The sequence below is a fragment of the Hakea prostrata genome, chromosome 3, assembly GCF_041222555.1.
Source record: "Hakea prostrata isolate BN-2017 chromosome 3, UWA_Hpros_2, whole genome shotgun sequence".
NCBI lineage: Eukaryota > Viridiplantae > Streptophyta > Magnoliopsida > Proteales > Proteaceae > Hakea > Hakea prostrata.
The window spans coordinates 49,753,180-49,774,058 of record NC_142602.1 but is presented as its reverse complement, the minus strand read 5'-3'; the positions used below and the strand labels follow the sequence as shown (position 1 = coordinate 49,774,058).

The following is a 20,879-nucleotide window of genomic DNA, read 5'->3' as shown; positions in this document are numbered from 1 at the left end:
ATCCAATGATCAAAAGAGAATGGTCCAAAGATAGTACTTAGACCCTAGACAAACATAGATGAAAGATTAGAAAAGAAATCTAGAAAATCGGAGGTCGAACGGGTCAAATTGGGCAAATACACAATGCAACAACCAATTGGTTGACTGGCTTGGTCGACTGACCCAGTCCACCAAGCAGTTGACCAAGTGAACAGTGCGGGGCTGAATAGTGAATTTTGGTCCAAAACCTATCTTCCGGAGCTCAGATCACTCCGAAATTTGGAGGGATTGTTAGGAAAAGTATCAGAACACTATCTAAAAAGTAATTAACATAAATCAGTGGTATAACTAGGAATCCCCAATTTGAAACCCTAGGTTCTATATACTAGAATCATAATTTTCAATGAAATCAAATGCAATTGCAAAGAACATTAGGGAATCAGCTAAGGGGAATGATAATCACTAAATTAGAATCAAATGCTAGCATAGAATCAGACTTAACATGCTTTACAATTCAGTTTAGGGAAAGAGATCAAGTTGCTATGAAAAAAATCATGTAAATGTATAAACAAGAATCAAAATGGGAGCATAGCATAGGTAGAAATGAAAAGGGCTTATGCATTAGCAAGGAAAGAACACACAAAGTGGTGGTTGCAAGGTTGCAGCACCATCTTCATGGTTTCAACAACAAGTAAGAGAAGGGATTAGAGTAGAATAGAGAGTGAGAGAGAGAACACATACCTTGGAGATGATTTTGGGGATGAGAGGCAATGATTGGCAATGATTGATGCAAGAATCCTTCACCAGTACCAAGGGAATGTTTTGTGAAGCTCTCTCCACGTTCTCAGGAGGCTAAATAAGTAGAATAGGGTTCTAATCATGAGGTTCAGTTAAGTAGAGAGTGGAATATCCAAAAAGCATCAAATTCTGGAATTTAGAATCCCTTTGGTCGACTGGCTTGGTCGACTAACCCAGTCGACCAAGCAGTCGACCAAGCTAGTACATCAAGCTTTGGTCAAGGAATTGGAAGGCCAGATTGAGTCAAATTCGATTGGACTTTCTCCTACAAGTCAATCAACAAGTCTATATCATAGTATTACCTTCGAATCAAGTCCATAAATGCATTAAGTACTTCAACTAAACTTTCCCTCTTCTAGGTGCAGTTTTTCACTAAACACTGATAGTGCATCCAAGTAAGGGGCACCATCATTAATGTCCATGGGCTCGGAATCAAACACCAAGTCTTCAACTAAGAGGGCCCACAATTCTCTCCTTCCTCCACTCTAGGTCTTCGGACCTACAAACATCAAGAATTCCGGGTCGGGTCCGGGGTTAGGATAGGGCTAGATTTCACAGTCACAATAACAATGTGACTTTTGGCTTTTACTCATTTGACTCATGTCTCTTATACAATCTTGTAACCTTATGTTTAGGTGTTCTTTGACTTTATTGAAGCTCTTCTAATTGTGATTGGTTTGCTCTCTAAGAAGCTTTTACTTATTTACAATTAAGGACATACATTATTGTCTTTATGCAATAACATGTATATGATGAATCAATTGCTTTCTTTACTATTTACTAATCATGTATGTCACACCCCACCCAGCCGGATCCGGCCATACCCGAATACTCGTGGGGGTGATACACCACAGGACCTAGGTTCAGTGACAATTCCATACAACACAGGATATAGCATAATTAAAAGGACAAGAATAAACCAAGTTCTAATAATAAGTTATTAAATCTGGATTATCAAAAGGTTACAATCATCCATTATCTAAAGTTAATCAAAATGGACATCAGAGTTTGAAGGAAGCATAGATTGTCATAGCGGAATTTAAACAAAACTGATTCCCTAATGGAATCCTACTTTATAAGAACAGCCTTTGCACGGGCATGAAGCTGCATGCAAGTCTACATCTTCTTCAGTCACTCCTTCAAGAAAGCCTGCCGGCGACAAATCCTCCACTTGGAAGGAGTCCTCATAATCTGCAAAATATTCTAATAGAAACAAACATATAAAAAGGAATGAGTTCAACAGAACTCAGTGAGGTCAACATCTTATCATACATTCGTCCACAACATTCCACATCATATTGTGCATTCGTACACAAGATTCCACATCATATTATGTAGCTTGAGTATCGATAATGTAATTAATGATAATGATATGATGTATGAATGATTATGATATTATGCTCCAAACTCTATCATGAATCTCTATGGTAGACACGCATTAAATTTGTACACCAATCTCCTTTGGGCGGTCTCAGTCACTCTCCCTTAACAAGAGACGTCTATTGAGTTCTCCGCGGTTGTTGGGTAAAGTCCTGTCAAGCCATGGTTGGGGTATAGGTCACCACTCTCTCACATCACCGTTTGGTATGAGATTGGCACGTGTCAAGGATAATCCTAGCCCAGTGCAAAGTCATACGGTCTCGTACTACATATGGTCCGGATATCTCCCCTCATGCCTAGTGCCCTTTTGGTTCTATACATTTCCACCTATGAATGGAATCCTCAACAGGAGGCATCTGTTGGATCCCATTCCTTAACCCAGTGGTCATCCACATATAATGGACAGGATGCTCTCCATGTCCTCTCACGGATCATTTCACCGGTCTTGAGCTCCCATGAGCCCTTATCTATTATATGCAACCCTACCTCTCTGTGATGATAGTGGGCCTGCTTGACGCTCAGGACCCAGCCACTAACATCACGGGTTAACCGGCTTCAATACCCCTGCCGGAAGGGTAGTAGTACTCGTGAGGTTACCTAGCCAAAGACTTCTAGATACTTAACATTCATGTACTTAAGTCTAGATGCATACTCATGTAAGTTCACTAGGGTAATGGGCGAACCCACAACCCTAGTTTGAAACATAAAATAAAAAGAGTAATTTAATTCAACATCATCCATATATCTTCATATCAATAATTTAGAATTTGAAAATAAAAGAAAACACTCAATCCATTCAATCTCATCCATCTCATACATTCTCATATTGTTTTCAAAGAATATTGAAAATAAAAGCAAAGATACTTGCTTACCTTTCATTCGTGCAAAGTCCCACACATAATCACAAGATAATAAATATTAAAGCAAGGCAATATATCAATAATGAAATTTAATTACATAATTAAACATGCAAGATAAGGTTGAGTATATTCCTCACCTTTCTAGTTAGCATAAGCTCTCCAAAGTTCCACAAAGTCACACTCACGAGTTGGTGATTGTAATCAAAATAAACCTAATCATGTAAGAAGATCAATAGACATAAATTATAAGTCAATTGGGTTTTAATAGAGTTCCCAAAACAACCCAACAAAAGCCTAATCTGCCAACTAGTTTCCAACCCACCTTTCTCAACCTAGTTTCGGCCAAAATCAATATTTCACCATCGATTTGAAGTCGAATCGAAATGAAACTTTGGAAATGTCTAATTGGAAATAATAGGGTCCTAAGTATACCTTCAATTTGATCTAATTCCATCTCAATCAAAAAGCCCCAATTTTGGCTCTCGGCTGGGTCTGAGAGCCAAAATGCAAAATCGTTTGCAACGACTCGCACAAACAACTCACAAACAAAAGGGAAACATAAATGAAACTATTTGCAAGCATTCAAAACACCTATCATGTTACAACTACTCAAATCCAACATTTATAGCGAAGAACTACTCCTAAAAGAAAAGCCCAAAGAAGAGGGTTTGATGATTCTTACCTTTCCTAACGTTTCCGCAATGATCCGGGTGTCGGCACGCGTCCGAACGGTTAGGAACCTTCCTCTACCTTGGTTTCTCCTCCTCCTTGAGCCTCAGCCTCGTACTAGCAACATAAAATTCGAGTATGAGTGAAAGAGAGCTTCAAAATAGGGTTTTAAGGTGTAAAACCCGATTCTGCCCCGAACTGGGTTGGGGGCGGTCGACCGGCCGTTCAACCGGCCAGACCGACCGGCCCTCTTTGAGGGGCCAAATGAACTCTAAATTGGGAGATCTTTGGCTTGTTGGAAAGGTCTTTCGACACTCTTCATTTTGATACCTTATTCGCATCAATCAAATTCTCCATCACTGATTTATGACCGTTCCAAGATCACCCTTTTTACACCATCATGATTAATCTTCTCTCTTCAATTAAACTTTAGGAGATTTGATGAGTCATCACAAGGGTCATCCACCAACATTGGTTCCATTTCCAACTCTTCGAGCTCCACTTGAATGGCCCACATTTGCCATCAACTCGAGGCCCGATTTTTCTCGATTTCGAAGCCACGGGTTAAAGGGGTAGAAATCCGGGGGATTTCACAATGTACCTAGCTGTAACTGTACAAAGCATGATAAATATTATATACTTGTTGTTTGTGATGTTCTTTTATGTACTTTATCATTTATGGTATTGAACAACTAATTGTGGTATGGTGGTGAATGATTTAATGAAGTTGTGATGGAAAGTGTATTCCATTTGGATATTTTGGCTTGAGATATCAGAGGACTGTGGTATGGGACACATGCTCACTAATGCCTCTAGCACTCTTCGATTCTAATTTTATTAGTCCATTTTATTTTTCTCATTCTTAAGTAAATCGAAGTATCTAAAAAAAACATTTAAAGATATTACTCTTAGTTTGAGTAGAAACAAAAATGTATAGTAGTCCCCACTCTACTGCAAAATCCCTAGGATTCGATTGTAGGTGGCTTCGAAGACTATACGGATTCCTTTTCTGTCAAACTTATACAACACTCAGCTATATGACAACCTTACGGCTTTGGAATCATTGTTTCAATCTTTGTGGTCGGAAATTCACTACTTTATTAAAAAAAAAAAAAAAAAACTCATTATTTCATAAGAGCCATTAATTGCATTAGGTGGTTAGTGCATGTGTGTATAGATTCTTGATTCCACAAATCGAATTGTCCGAGTATCTACCTTGACCATGGAAGACCTACCTCCACCTAAGAGTTTTAGAGATAGATTTTATACAACTCGATCTGCACAACCCTCCTGTATTCCTTTACCTGGTGTAAGGGGTAATAATTTTGAACTTAAACCTCAATATCTATCTATGTTACCCCAATTTCATGGGTTACCTGATCAAGATGCATATTTGTTTCTTAGGGAGTTTGAGGAGGTTTGTATCCTTATGAAGGTACAACAACTCACTGATGATGCTGTAAGACTACGGTTTATTACATTTGCATTAAAGGACCAAGCCAAAAAGTGGCTTTATAGCTTACCTCGGGATAGCATTACCACATGGGAACAATCCACTGTCCTATTTTTGAAGAAATTCTTTCCTTTTTCCAAGATGAATATGATAAGAAATGACATTCTTCAATTTTGTCAGAAACCCAATGATTTGGCCCATAATCACACCTCTAGCCCATCATGCTCCAGATCAGGCCCATTTTTGCATTTGGGAATTTGAATGGACCTCTTGACATGTAAAATTACATGATTCATACCCAGGACTCCAAATATTTACTTAAATCTTGAAAAGTCCTAAAATCTGCAAAAACAACATAAAACCCAAGGTAGCTCCACTCTAAGTGTGTAAAATGCATGCTTTATACCCTAAGATTGCACACATAAATGTGTTCATCAGTGGTGAATGATGTAATGAAGTTGTGATGGAAAGGGTATTCCATTTGGACATCTTAGCTTGAGACATCAGAGGGTTGTGGTATGGGACACATGCTCACTAATGCCTCTAGCACTATCATGACTGCTGGATGACATACCTAGGGAGTCTAGAATTGCACGGCTAGGTACCCCACATACTACTGCCTTTCGGTAGGGGAATTGAAGCCCGATGACCCGTGATGATGGTGACGTGACCCTGTTTCATCCTACAGAAGTAACCAGTCCGTGCGAAGATTCAGTGTTCCACTGTTGTTCATGCAATGGTAGGGTTGTATATGTTAGGGTTGGGCTCATGGATGTCCAAGGAGTGGACCGGGTGTCGTGAGGAGTCATGAGAGCATTCCACCCCAACAATATGTAGATGACCATTGTAGATTCCAGCCCTATCCTAACCCTGACCCTGACCCTGACCCGGATCCATTGTTGTTTATAGGTCCGAAGACCCGAAGCGGTGGTAGAAGAGACTTATGGATCCTTTTGATTGATAATTTTGAGTGGGAGTCCGAGCCCATGGCCATTAAAGATGATACCCCTTACTTGAGTACATTGTCGGTGTTTAGTGAGAATCTGCTCATCGGAGAAGAATAAATTAGTTGAAGTACCTAATGGACTCCCGTACACAATTCGAAGGTACTTCCCAAAACTAGACTTCTTGACTAACTTGTAGAAGAAAACCCCACTCAATTTGACCCTGTATAGCTCTCCAAATCCCTGTCCGAAGTTGTTGAACTATTTCTGGATTTTCTGCTGAACTGCCTTTGGTTGATCCTCCTTGGTCGATGCCATTGACCAAGAGCATCGACCAAAGTTTCCTAGACTCGAAGTTAATGATTCTTTGAAATATTCCCTACCCTATTTATGCTAGCCTTGTGTTTTGAGCCCTATTCTAATCATTACCACACCTGAGAACGTGGAGAAGGTTCCCTAAAGCTCCTCCTTGACATTGGTGAAAAAGATTCCACCCAAATCATTGTTCTTTGTCTCCATCACAAACTACAAGGTATGATTCATCACTCTCACTCTCTATTCTATTCTTTTTTTTATTCTTTTCTATTCCTTTTCTTGCTGTTGAAACCTTGGAGTTGATGCTGCAACCTTGCAACCATCACTCCAAGTGTTCACTCTTGCTTAACCTATGATCCTCTCCCATGTCCATTGATGCTATGCTCTCATTTCAAGCCTTGCATATGTATTTCTTAATTTTTCTCCTTAACTTCATACATTCTTGTCCTAAACTGAGGTATATAGTGTGCTATGTCTATATTCAATGCTAGCATATGATCCTAACCCAATTCCTATAAGTTCCCCTAGCTAATTCATGCCTTTCCAATGCAAATGCAATTGATTTCAATCCATGCTATGATTCTTATCTATAGAACTTAGTAGTCCAATTTGGGGCTTTCTATGTAGACCTTTAGATTATGTTAATTCCTTGATTAGTAGTATTCTTATACTGTTCTTAAGCATCCCTCCAAGTTCTGGATCGATCCGAGCCCCGGAAGACCGATTTCGGACCAAAAATCCCAAAATTCACTATGCAGCCGCGAGACTGTCTTGGTCAATCCTCCTTGGTCGATGCCATCGACCAAGAGCATCGACCAAACATGTTGCCGACTGCAACTTCACCCAGTTTTGACCCGTTCGACCTCTGATTTTCCCGATTTCTTCTCTAATCTTTCATTTATATTTGTTTAGGGTCTTAACACTATTATTGGATCATTCTTTGTGACTCTTGGATCATCATCAACTCAACTTAAGGTAAGGATGGTTATCGCCATAAATACATAGGCTATGTGCTTATGTCTTGATATTCATAACTTAGTGAACATTGTCTCTTATTTGCTTTTGAATATCATAGGACTGCTATACATGTTTTAGAACAGTAGTATTGTGCTTTCATATATTCTTGTTATAATGATCAGTCATTCTTGTTACTTATATATATGATGAATCATTTCGATGTTATGATTTAACTTCTATCATGATGATGTATCAAATATATGCGATATGATGGACTTGAGTATGTGATTGCTTAGTTATACGGGGTCAAATTGAGTGGGGTTTTCTCCTACAAGTCCATCAAGAAGTCTAGTTTCCAGAAATACCCTCGGATTAAGCACGGGAGTTCATTTGGTACTTCAACTAATTCACCCCTCTTCGGTGCGCAGATTCTCACTAAACACCGACAATGTAACCAAGTAAGGGGTATCATCGTCAATGTCCATGGGTTTCGGGTCAAACACCATGTCTTCCATAAAGAGGGCCCAAAAGGACTTCTTCCTTCACTTCGGGACATTGGATCTACTCTAAGTAAAAGGTCGGACACAACCTCCTAAGGCTTTCAAAGATAAAAACACTGAAATCACGGTGTAATATTAAGGTCTAACATCAAACAAGTCTTTCTTTATCTCAAAGCAAATTAGGGTGTCCTGGTTAGGTTTGGGCTGGATTTCACACATCGTCCCTCGATGCTTGATCCTTGGACTGTGGATCACATACCTGGGTATGCCAGGTAGGGTACCAGCTGGGCGGATGTGACAACCATAGGGTTAGGGAGTGGAGTCCAATAGCGGTAGCTAGTCCATGAGGATCTCATTCTTAGGTGCGAAGGATACATAACCGAGTTGGTTGGTGCCATAGGGGAAGTATCTGGACTTCATGTAGTGTGTTACCAATATGACTTGCATTGGTTTAGAAACCCCAACATGCACCAGTACTCATTGCCAATGGTCGTGGTAAGAGAGCGTTGACTTAATCCCTAGCCATGGATGCCTGATGAAGACTTTACCCCTTTACCCAGGATCCCAACAGAGGTAATCAGTCCGTGAGGGATCAGAGTGACTCTATATCTTAAAGCATGTCAACTGTCTAGAGACTTGCATAGTTAGATCTTAGTAGCATTCATACTATTGCATATTATTAATATCATATTTGTATTGCTGATTGTGTTGACATGTGGATGAGAAATGTGTTATCCTTACTGAGTTCGGTCGAACTCATTCATTTTTCTTTGTATGTTATACTAACTGCACAGATGGTTGCACATCTTTGGAAATGGGAGATAATCCGTATGAAAGAACCCTTTTGTATGAAGAAGATGTGGCATCGTCAGTGAGAGATGGAGATAGCGTGCACGAAGCCTCCTGCAGATGCTTGGAGTTCGCTTATAGCACCCATTGATGGCCGAATGAGGCATATTGACAGACTTTTTGCAGATCGTGTGGAGAAGAATTGGAGAACCCCCTTTCTTGCTATTCATGAAGCGCATTTCTTAGCTTTAGAAAATGAAACTGGAAAGAAGATAATTTAGTTTAGTTTAATTGCTTCCGCTGAACTCGTTATTCTTTTTGAACATTGATTCTTTCTTTGATTATTTTATTGGAGTATTTGGACTTCTGTAATCCTTTTTATTAATTATTGAACTTGCTCTTGCTCTTGATTTATCTATACTTGCATTTATTATTGTTGATGGGTAAGACCGTGGATCCTGTGACGGATCGCACCCACGAGTTGTCGGGCGGGTAACCGAGACCGGAAGGTGGGGTGTGATAGGCTGAACCACAAGCAAGGGTGTGCCATGCTTTGTGAGCTATCTCTTGACATTGTGGGTGGATCATCCACATGGCTTCAAAGCGGTAAGGTTTCGGGCCTCTATTTCTCCCGCCGTTTGTATCCACCAACATTGGGTTGTGGTCGGATCCCACTACAGGTTGAACAAAGTTAATAGCATTTTCAAATCTACACCTCCATTGTGCATTAGCAAGAGCTCGGTCAAGGCGGACTCTAATGTTTGCATGGCCTTTTCTCTTATTGTTCCAAGTGAACAGAGGGTCTGGAGCCCTAAGTCCATGAAACCACAGCTATCAAGCATGTCTCTAAATTGCTGAGCATCATGAGATCTTCTAGTTGAGCCACCAACCTTCTCAAACCAGCCGAGATGTGAGTTGAAATCCCCCATACAAAGCCTTGGTGCATCTCTAGTCCTTCCAATCTCAATCAGTTTCTTCCAAACTCTTCCTCTTTTCGACTTGACAAGGTCTCCATATACAAAGGTCACCCAAAATGGGTCTTCCTTTCCACTTTTAACTTTGCAGTCAATTAATCTTTTGTCACCAAGTTCAACATGCACACTGACATTATCACTCCAGCACATCAATAAACCGCCAATTTTACCTACAGGAGGTACACTGAGGAAAGAGTTGACTTTTATCTTGTTGCAAAGCTTAGCAAGTTTTTTATCTACACACAAAGTCTCTATTAGAAAGAGCAGGTCAGGCCTTAGATTCTTGGAAATATTCCTAAGCTCTCGAACTGTCAAGGGATTTCCCAAACCTTGACAGTTCCAGCTAAGAGCTCTCATTGTCTCCCATGGTGTTGGCTTCCTGCAGCGACCACAAGTGAATCTCTTCCTAAAATTTCCTCCTCTTGTGTATTTGTTCCCATTGTAAGATTAGGTTCTTCTTCTTGGTCAACCTTCCTATATCTCTTTAGTTTTTGTCGAGACTAGGGCTTTCTTCATACACATCTGAATCCCTGTTGATAGATGCATTGTAGTTGGTGTTGGGGTTGGTAGATGGGCTAGGTGGTTAGTAAGCTTGGGTTGTCTCATTAAAAAAAAAAAAAATAAATTAAAAAAATTATAATTTATTAATAAAAAAATATTTTTTTTTTGTTTATTTTTTTTGTTTTTTTTTTTCTTTTTTGTGGGTTGTTTTGATTTAAATAAAAAACCTTTGTTTTTTTTTTTTTTCTCAAATTTTGGTTAGTTTTAATAACCAAGTAAAATTTTTGTTTTGTGAGAGAAGGGGAGGAGGAATTTTTAAACTAGAAAAAAAAAAAATTTTTATTTATTAATAAAAAAAAAAATAAAAAACCACAAAGGAAGGAGGTGGTGTAAAGAGGGGCCCAAGAATTTTTTTTGGAATTTTTAAGGAGCCCCCCAAAAAAGCAACCATTTACCATTATTTATTGTATTTAATTCCCCATACTTATTTAATTAAGGAGAGCTAATTGAGTATTTTTGTGTATTTTTCAGGAATAAGGAGATTTTGGATATTAGAGATAATATGGAGTAAAGTTGGCAAATATATTAGATATTGGTGGATTTTAAATCATGGCATTCAATCTTGCTGCTCAAGAAATCATGAAAAGTGAGATCTTAGCCAAATTGGAAATAGGTGGAGGTCTAAGGAACAAAATTGGTAATAAATCTGAAAATCGGGTAAACAGACCTACCTTCAGTATTTTGGGCATATCTCTCTCTTATGAGCTTGGATTTCGATGATTCAAGATTCTATGGAACTATATTGAAAATATCTACAACTTTTAAGTTTTGAGTTTTTCCAAAATCAGAAAGAATAAATGTCAAATCGACGGGTAAAGAGAAGGGATTCATTGTGTCCGGGAGACATAAAAGAGAAGCCAACCACAGAGAAGGAGAAGACGGCGAATGCGGCTCACATCTCTCATTGCTGAAGAAGAAGACCACATCTCTCTCTCTCTCTCTCTCTCTCTCTCTCTCTCTCTCTCTCTCTCTCCCTATGTTTCATCTTTATTTTTCTTATGAACTTTGTGATAATGAGTAGCTAGTTCTTTTTCTTTGGGATGTAGATGAACCATGCTTATTTCATTAATTTGATTGTTCTATCTCTTCTAGTTGATTATGTTTGGGTTTGGCCAAAGATGTTCTATAGCTCAGCGAACTAAGCGTGCCAAGCTTCCACGAAGGACGATAGTCTTGCGAAGATAGGGCATATCTAGGAAGACCATCCCTAATTTACTTTGAAGTGTAGAGTTATATCAGTTAGGGAAAAGCATTGGGGATTCGAAATCCCAAAGATCTTCACATATTCATAGTTTAAGTTTTTGCATTAATTAATAGATTTAGTTTAAATTTAGTTTTGTTGAATTCAATCTTAGTGACTTAGCCTTTCAGTTCCCCATAGTTCCACCCCGTACTTTGTGCTTGCTAGATTAGTATAGGATTTTATTTTTGATTGGTTAGCAACACGATCAAATTTTAGTGCCGTTGCTGGGGAACCAAAGCACGGTTGCTAGGATTGCTTTTTCTCAATTAGGCATAATTTTTAGAGTAATTTTAGTGTTTTTTATTTTTTTATTTTTCTTTGCTTATTTAACTAATCTCTTTTTCTTTTGTTTTGTAGGTAACTGCAAGAGTAGCGAATCGATAATTAGTTTAGGTTGTTATCTTTTCTTTCTTAGATATAAATGTATTTAGGATTTTTCAATTGTAATATTTGCATTAGATTGGGTTGTTTAGGTTAATTTTTAAAAATCCCCATCCTTCAGATCCCACATGTGTAACTTTTGTTCGAAAGATCATGTGGATTGCGCTTCAGGTACGTCCTAAACTCTCCCTTTTGCTATAGTTATTTTCTTTTAATTTTACTTATTTAGCTTATTCTTTTTTTTATTCTTCTGTGTGTATGCATGGTCGTCGGTCCCTAAACCCTGAGTTGACTCCACTTGACTTAGAGTTAGAAGAGACTTTGGCCAACCTTAGAAGACAAAGAACCATGACAAACTATGAGCCTCCAATGAGGCCCTTGAGTGAGCATTTCATTCCTACGATATATACTCCGGTTTCTTGTATTAAGTTGCCTAACATAGAGGCGGCTCAATATGAGATCAAATCTAATGTGATTCAAATGCTACTATCTTTTTATGGACTTGCCAATGAAGAACCTTATAAGCACTTAGATGAGTTTTTAGAGGTGTCCTCCACGGTTAAAATCCAAAACCTCTCAGTTGATGCTTTAAGGTTACTTCTTTTCCATTCTCCCTTAAAGATAAAGCTAAGCATTGGCTTCATTTTTTGGACAATGTTAAAATTTCCACTTGGGTAGAAATGCAACAGGAGTTCCTTAAAAAGTTCTTCCCCATTGGCCGTACCAATAGCATTAGGAGAGCGATAACGAGTTTCTCCTAACAAGAAGGAGAACAATTTCATGAGGCTTGGGAAAGACTAAAAGAATTACCTAGAAAGTGCCCCCACCATGCTATTCCTAAATGGCAATTGGTTCAATGTTTTTATGATGGCCTTAGAGACCGACATAGGCAAATGGTTGATTCTTCTTGTGGTGGGACTTTCATGCACAAGAATGAGAATGAGGCATGGGAACTTTTTGAGACCCTTAGTGAAAACTCCCAACACCATGCTTTAACAGCTAGGACTGAGATTCCATCCATTGGGCAACCAAAGAGGAGCGGTCTCTATGAGATCAACCCTACCATTGAGATGAGCACTAAGGTTGACTTGCTATCAAAGAAATTGGACCATCTCTTGTCATTAGGACAACAAACCCCATCTCCACTTCCTACAAGTTTCTCTCCACCTAATCAGATTGAAGCATGTGCTTTATGTTCTAGCCTATCCCATCATGTCACTAATTGCTATTTGGCTACACAATACCCTGAGTTTGTTAAGGAGCATACACATTTGGCCCAAGGAGTCTCTAAATTTGGCAATGATCCATATTCCAATACCTATAACCCAGGATGGCGAAACCACCCCAATTTTTCATGGTGAAACTCAATGCTCAATCCCTCTAATCAAATACCTTATAGGCCACCTCCATTTAATATGCACCAAAATTCCTATAGGAATGAGCAACCATCATCTTCACAACCCTCACATAATTCATCATTGAGGACAAGGTACTAAAAGCACTTAATGGATTAGAGCAAAACACTCAATTGTTGCATTCCCATTCTCAATCCATTGACAAATTGGAAATCCAACTTGGTCAACTAGCTGATGCCATCAGTAGGAGGGAGGTTGGTCAGTTACCTAGTCAACCAATAGGTAACCCTAATCATCAAATTGGGTTTAGGAAAGAACAAGTCCATGCAATCTCTGTTGTGACATGCAGTGGCAAGGAATATTATGCACCTTCGCCTACTCCTAAGCCATTGCCCATTGATCTTGAGAGTCGAGAAGAGGTTGATTTGACCCATGAGACTGGCAATGATGCACACAAGCCTAGTAAAGAAACACCACTTGTGAGTATTCCCCATCAAATTCCTTGTAAGGGGTTGCACATTCTGATTGTAGAGGGTCCTATTCCTAAATCTTACACTCCCAAAGCCCCCTTCCCTGAAGCTCTTGAGTCCTCAATTTCAGATTCTAGAAAGAATGAATCATTAAGCTCAAATAGGGGTGAAGAGTGCTTTGCAATTAACTTTATTGATGAGGTAGTAGTTGATTATATTCCAAACATTCTTATTGATGATCCCCTACAACATTACTTGCCATTTGGGGAATATAACCTAAATATTGAGGAAGTCAACACATTGTTGGACTCTTCCACTTCTTTGGAGTAGTCACCATTCACATTTAGATTTGAGCTTCCACCTCCATTGGCTGCTTCTTATTGAGTCTGGCTGAAGACACTAAACTTAGCGTTTAATGGGAGGCAACCCATTTGTATAGATGTTATTTCTTGTTTTTTTTCTTCTCTTTTCTTTGTTTGTTGTTAGGTTTTACTGTTGCGTGCTCTATCATGATTTCAAACATCGGGTACACTCTTTCCTCTATTTGCTTCTATTATTTTTTTTTGCATGCATTGAGGCCATTGCATAATTTAAGTGTGGGGGGGGGGTGTCAACTCGAGTAAGACTTGTTGATAGTCGGTAGAGCATTGTCACAAAGATAAAAAGTGCTCAATTTTTTCTGGCTTTGGTAAGATAAATGTTTTAATTCCTTGCTTAGATACAAAATGAGAGTTTAAGTGTTTTAGAAATCCCATCTGATGTAATGAACACCCTCTTGAGAGAATAGTAATGGGTTTTACATTTTGAGACCGAGGTTGAATCGGAAAATAGGAATTCCAGGTAGTCCAAAAGGTTTGACCATCTAGTTATCTTGTATTGCCTTGTGCTTATGGTGACAAGTTGAGACCGATTTTAGACTATTTAAATGTGAAGTGAATTGAAGTATAATGTGAAAAAAGAAAAAAAAAATATGTTGAAGTTTAAAGGTTAGACCTCCTTCTTAGTGACCGGGTCTCGGTGTCACCAACATCGTGCTTCGCGTCAAACAGTTGGGGTGTCTTTGGTCCAGTCTTGGCCTGTAGCCTAGTTGGCTTGAGTAAGTAAGTTCGAGGGGTATTCTACACCTAGTCCCTTAAGGCCATCTGGCTTGAGAGCGGCTGACCCAACACTCGTTACATAGGCCATCTAGAAAGCTTAAGAGGCAAGACATTGCACGGACTAGAACTATGACCATTAAAGAAAGAAGTGAATTAATGTGCTTATAAAGGAGAAATGTCTAAGAAGGTCAATATTGCTTAGATCTTGAGTTCTTGGTATTATTTGGTACCTAGTTTAGTCTTATCTGAGGGTGAACTGGTAGACTGAAGATAAGAAGAGACTTCTCAATTGAATTGTTTGCCTAGAGCTAGACTCAAGAGAGGGTGTAAGAGCTTAAGTGTGGGGGTGCCTATATTCCCTTTAATCTTTAGTGGAGTGTCTTTGTCTTAGAATCTATCTTTCTACTCTTACTACTGCCAGAATAATTAGAAGAGCACTTAAGAATTTTGTGTGTATATTCTCTACAAACACTCACGAGACACAACTCGTCCACTAGGGTAACCTAGGGGTTTAAAGGCTTGTTGCACATGCTAAGTGCAACTGTGATTCCTACGAAAGTGAGTTATGTTTTTCTTTCTTTATTTTCTGTATTAGTTTTATTTTTTTGTTTGCTCGAGGACTAGCAAACACTCAAGTGTGGGGGTATTTGATAAGCATGCATTTACCATTATTTATTTGATTTAATTCCCCATACTTATTTAATTAAAGAGAGCTAATTGAGTATTTTTGTGTATTTTTCAGGAATAAGGAGATTTTGGATATTAGAGATAATATGGAGTAAAGTTGGCAAATATATTAGATATTGGTGGATTTTAAATCATGGCATTCAATCTTGCTGCTCAAGAAATCATGAAAAGTGAGATCTTAGCCAAATTGGAAATAGGTGGAGGTCTAAGGAACAAAATTGGTAATAAATCTGAAAATCGGGTAAACAGACCTACCTTCAGTATTTTGGGCATATCTCTCTCTTATGAGCTTGGATTTCGATGATTCAAGATTCTATGGAATGATATTGAAAATATCTACAACGTTTCAGTTTTGAATTTTTCCAAAATCCAAAGAATAAATGTCAAATCGACGTGTAAAGAGAAGAGATTCATTGTGTGCGGGAGACATAAAAGAGAAGCCAACCACAGAGAAGGAGAAGACGGCGAATGCGGCTCACATCTCTCATTGCTGAAGAAGAAGACCACATCTCTCTCTCTCTCTCTCTCCCTATGTTTCATCTTTATTTTTCTTATGAACTTTGTGATAATGAGTAGCTAGTTCCTTTTCCTTGGGATGTAGATGAACCATGCTTATTTCATTAATTTGATTGTTCTATCTCTTCTAGTTGATTGTGTTTGAGTTTGGTCAAAGATGTTTTATAGCTCAGCGAACTAAGCGTGCCGAGCTTCCGCGAAGGACGATAGTCTTGCGAAGATAGGGCATATCTAGGAAGACCATCCCTAATTTACTTTGAAGTGTAGAGTTATATCGATTAGGGAAAAGCATTGGGGATTCGAAATCCCAAAGATCTTCACATATTCATAGTTTAAGTTTTTGCATTAATTAATAGATTTAGTTTAAATTTAGTTTTGTTGAATTCAATCTAAAACCCAAACACCCCCCCCCCCCCCCCCCCACCCCACCCCCCCCCAACCACAATAAAAGATAAAAATTTTATTTTATTTTTATAAAAAAAAAAAAAACAACAACAAAAACAACCACAAAAATTATAAAAAAAAAAAAAAAAAAAAAAAACAAAAGAGAGAAAAAAAAAAACACAAAAAAAAAAAAAAAAAAAAAAAAAAAAAAACAAAAAAAAAAAAAAAAAAAAAAAATAATATTATATAAAAAAAAAACATAACATTAAAAAATTTTCCTACCAAAAAAAAAAAAAAAAAATAATTTATTTTTTATAAAACAACCATCAATATTATAATAAAAAAAACCCACCCCGAAAGAGTAAAACAACAAAAAAAAATTTTGCCCCCCCCACCCCCCAAAAAAATCTCCGGAAGAAAACAAAAACAAAAATAATTTCAGAACAACACTTCTATTAAAGATGAACTTTACCTAAAAATTAATGTATTTATATTTTTTTAGTGCAATAGTAAGACCCTCATCACACTGTAGCAAAGATCATTGTTTTTTGTTATTTCATGTAATTTCCAAGAATTACAACACATATACAAAGATTCATTTCTTTTCTCCTAGACAACTCCTCCTACTGTTGAAACTTAAATTTTTATTGCGAAACAGTTTATCTTCAAGACGATGCAGATTTTGATTGAGTTAGGGACAAAGAAGCAATATCTCAAGATGTAATTCATTCACAAACTTTCTTGATTTGAGTTTTCATTACATTTTAAATGGAGACGATTGATACTCTTTCAAATTTAAAATTAATTACAAAATATAAGATTTTAAATATATAATTGGTATTCAATATGGTTTCTATAAATGAAGGTAATGTCATCTTTTTTACTTCTTAATTTTAATGAAGGGAAAATAAACATTACATATTCAATGTTAACAGCCACATAACATCATTAGAAGTGAGGGGGACAATAATAATTTCATAAAAAATGATGTGTGATTAATAATAAAACCAAAGTAGAGGGGGATAATAGTAATTATATGTTTTTATGTTAGAACCAGAATACCAGAGGCACAGTATAGATAGACCAATATCAGACAAAGAGAAACAGAAAATAAAGTATACCTTATGTCAGAAATACTTACCCGAATGTAGTAGAAGAAGCGAAACAAAATCTGTCACATCCACCCAGCCGGTACCCTATCTGGTTTACCCGAGTGTGTGATCCACAGCCTGGAAGAACAAGTATCGAGGAAATCATCCTCCCACATATGCAATAACATAATCATGAACAGAATATAATCATTGTGTAATAATACAAACAAGAGATCTAGATAAGGAAAGAAAATGATAATATAATCAGAGTGCGGAAAATGATACGAAATGTATATATAATCAAAAAGGAGTAGAGTGATGCAGAATCTCACTCCATAGTTACAGCGGAATGTAGCTCATAAGTCAAAAGAGAAATTACAACTGTTCTCAAAGGAAAGTAAGGAAATGATAATCAAACTAAACTAGAGTGTTTTCTACTTTATAAAGAATGTCTTCATAAATATAGACTTCATCAATCAAGCACAGATGCTCCCACTCCACGGTAGGTCTAATCATGGTACGTAACATGATCATTTGAGGGATCATCAATGAAATCTTCATAGTTGCCAACACCTTGCGTGTAGTATGCTTCTTCAGCTTGCGTTTCCTCATATTGGCCGTTATAATACTCAGTGTCTGTAGAATAATCTAACAAAAGATATTTGCACAAAAAGGAGTGAGTTCAAAATAACTCAGCAAGGCAAGTTAATCCACAACAACATAAATAACATGATTGCAAAACATAGCATGATGCAATGTGATATGAAACAGACAATGTATGTATGAATCTAACTCTATGTATGCTGGTCTCTATAGGTAGACATGCTTTAAGTCATAGCACCATACTTCTTTGGGAAGGTCTCAAATCACACATCATCGGTTGGCAATGGGTCCTTCATCCCTCAGGACAATCCATGGCTAGGGTATAGGTCACCGCTCTCTCACATCATCGTTTGGTCTAAGTATTAGCGCATGTCAAGGTAAAACCTAGCCAAATGCAAGTCATCTACTTAGTCATATCAACTTAGATTCAGATACCTCCATTCCTCGCCCCTGGCGATCCTTTCCGGTATCCTTCACACTAGAGTCAGCATAGTCCTTGACTACGGACTCATCAACCCTATTGATCATCCACAAATAATAGACGGGAACCTCTCATGTCCCCTCACGGATTGGTTACCGGTCTTGAACACCCATAAGTTAACTATTTGCAACCCTACCAATAAATGGCCCCACAATGTGATTCATGTCCTGTCACGGATTGGTTACCAGTCTTGAGTGCCCACGAACCCCCATTGCTACCATGGGTCGTTCGGTCTCAATATCCTTCCGAATCGGGTCTGATATAACGGGGACATCCTAGCCAAACACTGCTAGACAAGCCCTAGGTATGCCAATCAATAATTCGGGAAAGTGTTAAAGGGCACCATCGGAAATATCCCATACTATTCCCATTGATGTCCAAGGACAGAAATGTCGAAAGGAAACTTCCCAATCCCAAATCATACCTATTCAATCACATTCTCAAATCAGTCATAACATACAAAACCAATATCTCATCATATAGAAAGATACACATAAACATGATCAATTGCATATGTAACTGATAAGAATAAGTATTCATAATCGAAAGAATACATGAAAATGATACTACTGTAGTTAAAGTACTTGCATCAGTAATATAATAGTACGAAAATACATTTATGGTAGTGAATCCAAGAGAATCCCAAAATAGAAACTAAGATTCACGCAATCTACATAATTATGGAAATAATTGTCCTTACCTTAAATAGCTTCGATGAATATCCAAAGATCAAAGAGAGTGGTTCCAAACTTAGCAAATAAACCCTAAACAATCATAGATACATCATTAGGAAAGAGGCCTAAAAGATTGAAGATCAAACGAATCGAATCGGACGAAGAACACAGCTACTGCCTTGCTTGGTCGATTGGGTGGTAGCTTGGTCCAGTCGACCACCTGAAACATTACGAAGCAAAAATGTGGTTTTTTATCCGAAACTCAATCTTCAAAATTCGAAACACTACGAAACTTGGAGAAAACCTCTAGAACAATAATCTAATACTAAAATAGTATAGATTAGCCACTAACAATGATCAAAATATTACTTACTAATTTGGAAACATGACTTCCTAATTTGGTAAAATTCATAGTTTTCGATGAAAACATGCTATGAATCCAAAGGAAAAACTAGAGATGATAAGATCTCATTGTAAAACCCAGCCCTAACCTTGACCCGGAAACCTTGTTATTTGTAGGTCCAGTGACCTGAAGTAAAGTAAGAAGTCAGCTTTGGGCCATCCCAGTGGAGGACTTGGTGTCTGGCTTTGAATCCATGAGAGTTGATGATGAAGTTCTATTTATGGAAACTGAATCTTGATGAAGATCGGATTAGTTGATGGACTTGGAGTGCTCTCTATCTTGGTTTGAAGGCATTTCTACCTATTAGGTAAGTCACTTGATATGTGTGCAAAACCCCTTTAGGATTGGATTTGATCTGGGCCTTCAATTCCCTGTTTTGGAATTGCTGTCTGCATTGGTCGACTGATTGGTCGACTGGACCAGTCGACCAATCCACTCAACCAATGAGTGCTGTCTTTGGCAATTAGGTCTTGCTTGCTCTATTTAAGTCCAATCTCGAGTCTACTTCGTATTTGCTGCCTCCAAACTCTTTGGAACGAACCAAAGACCTCTGCAAGTCATCTCCCTTGCATCCTTGGTGATTTTCTTGACGGATCTTCGTCAAAACTCTTCCTTTTGCATCAAAGGTATGTCTACACTCTTCTTCTCCTCCATCTCTGTTTTTCATTCCTTTTTGAGTTGAGATAGTAGAGGAGATGCTGCATTCTCTGTTGCAAACATCTCTGGACTTGTCTCTCATGATCATCCTAAGGATTAATGGCTAAAACAATGATCTTAACCATGATCATTGCAAGCTTTTGAAGGAATCATGATCAAACCATGATCTAGTCTTTGTTTAACTTCTGATTTGAATTCTGATCTCCTTGGATCTTCTATATTGATCATGTTAGTAGTCAATTGCTGTGTTTTCTTTTCATGATCCATGATCTATCAATCTCTAGTTGTTTCTCTTCTACCATACCATGTTTTCTTCATGAATCATGATAGTTACATATATGGTAGGTTTTGTTTCCTTATTTAGATTTATGCTTTTAAGCCTATTTCCTTGAAGATCTAAGTATGCTTTTCATGATACCTTTACTTGAAGCAATGATCCATTCTCCTATTGTTCTTGTCTTTGATTTCTATCTTGAATTCTTCAAGATCCATGGTTGATCTAATTATGGTAACTTTTTGTTTCCTAATTTGGATCTTGATGGCTTGATTCGATTAGTGTTTTGAGGTCCCCTATATGTTAGGATACTACTTATGTAGTTTACCCCTTGATTAGTACCCTTTTGAACCACCAAATTCGGATTTTATATCTTAAAACTCT

At 37.9% G+C, this 20,879-nt stretch overlaps 1 protein-coding gene and 1 non-coding gene across 2 annotated transcripts; both read right to left on the bottom strand.

Annotated features, from left to right (window-relative positions):
* Positions 1-9,318: 9,318 nt before the first annotated feature.
* On the bottom strand, positions 9,319-9,975 carry LOC149022405 (uncharacterized). Its single transcript, XM_089147617.1, has one exon. It carries the CDS (start codon positions 9,973-9,975, stop codon positions 9,319-9,321), a length of 657 nt encoding a protein of 218 aa, XP_089003743.1.
* Positions 9,976-12,531: 2,556 nt separating this feature from the next.
* LOC149022404 (small nucleolar RNA R71) lies at positions 12,532-12,638 on the bottom strand. Its single transcript, XR_016172630.1, has one exon. It is a non-coding gene; the product is annotated as a small nucleolar RNA R71 (small nucleolar RNA).
* Positions 12,639-20,879: the final 8,241 nt, after the last annotated feature.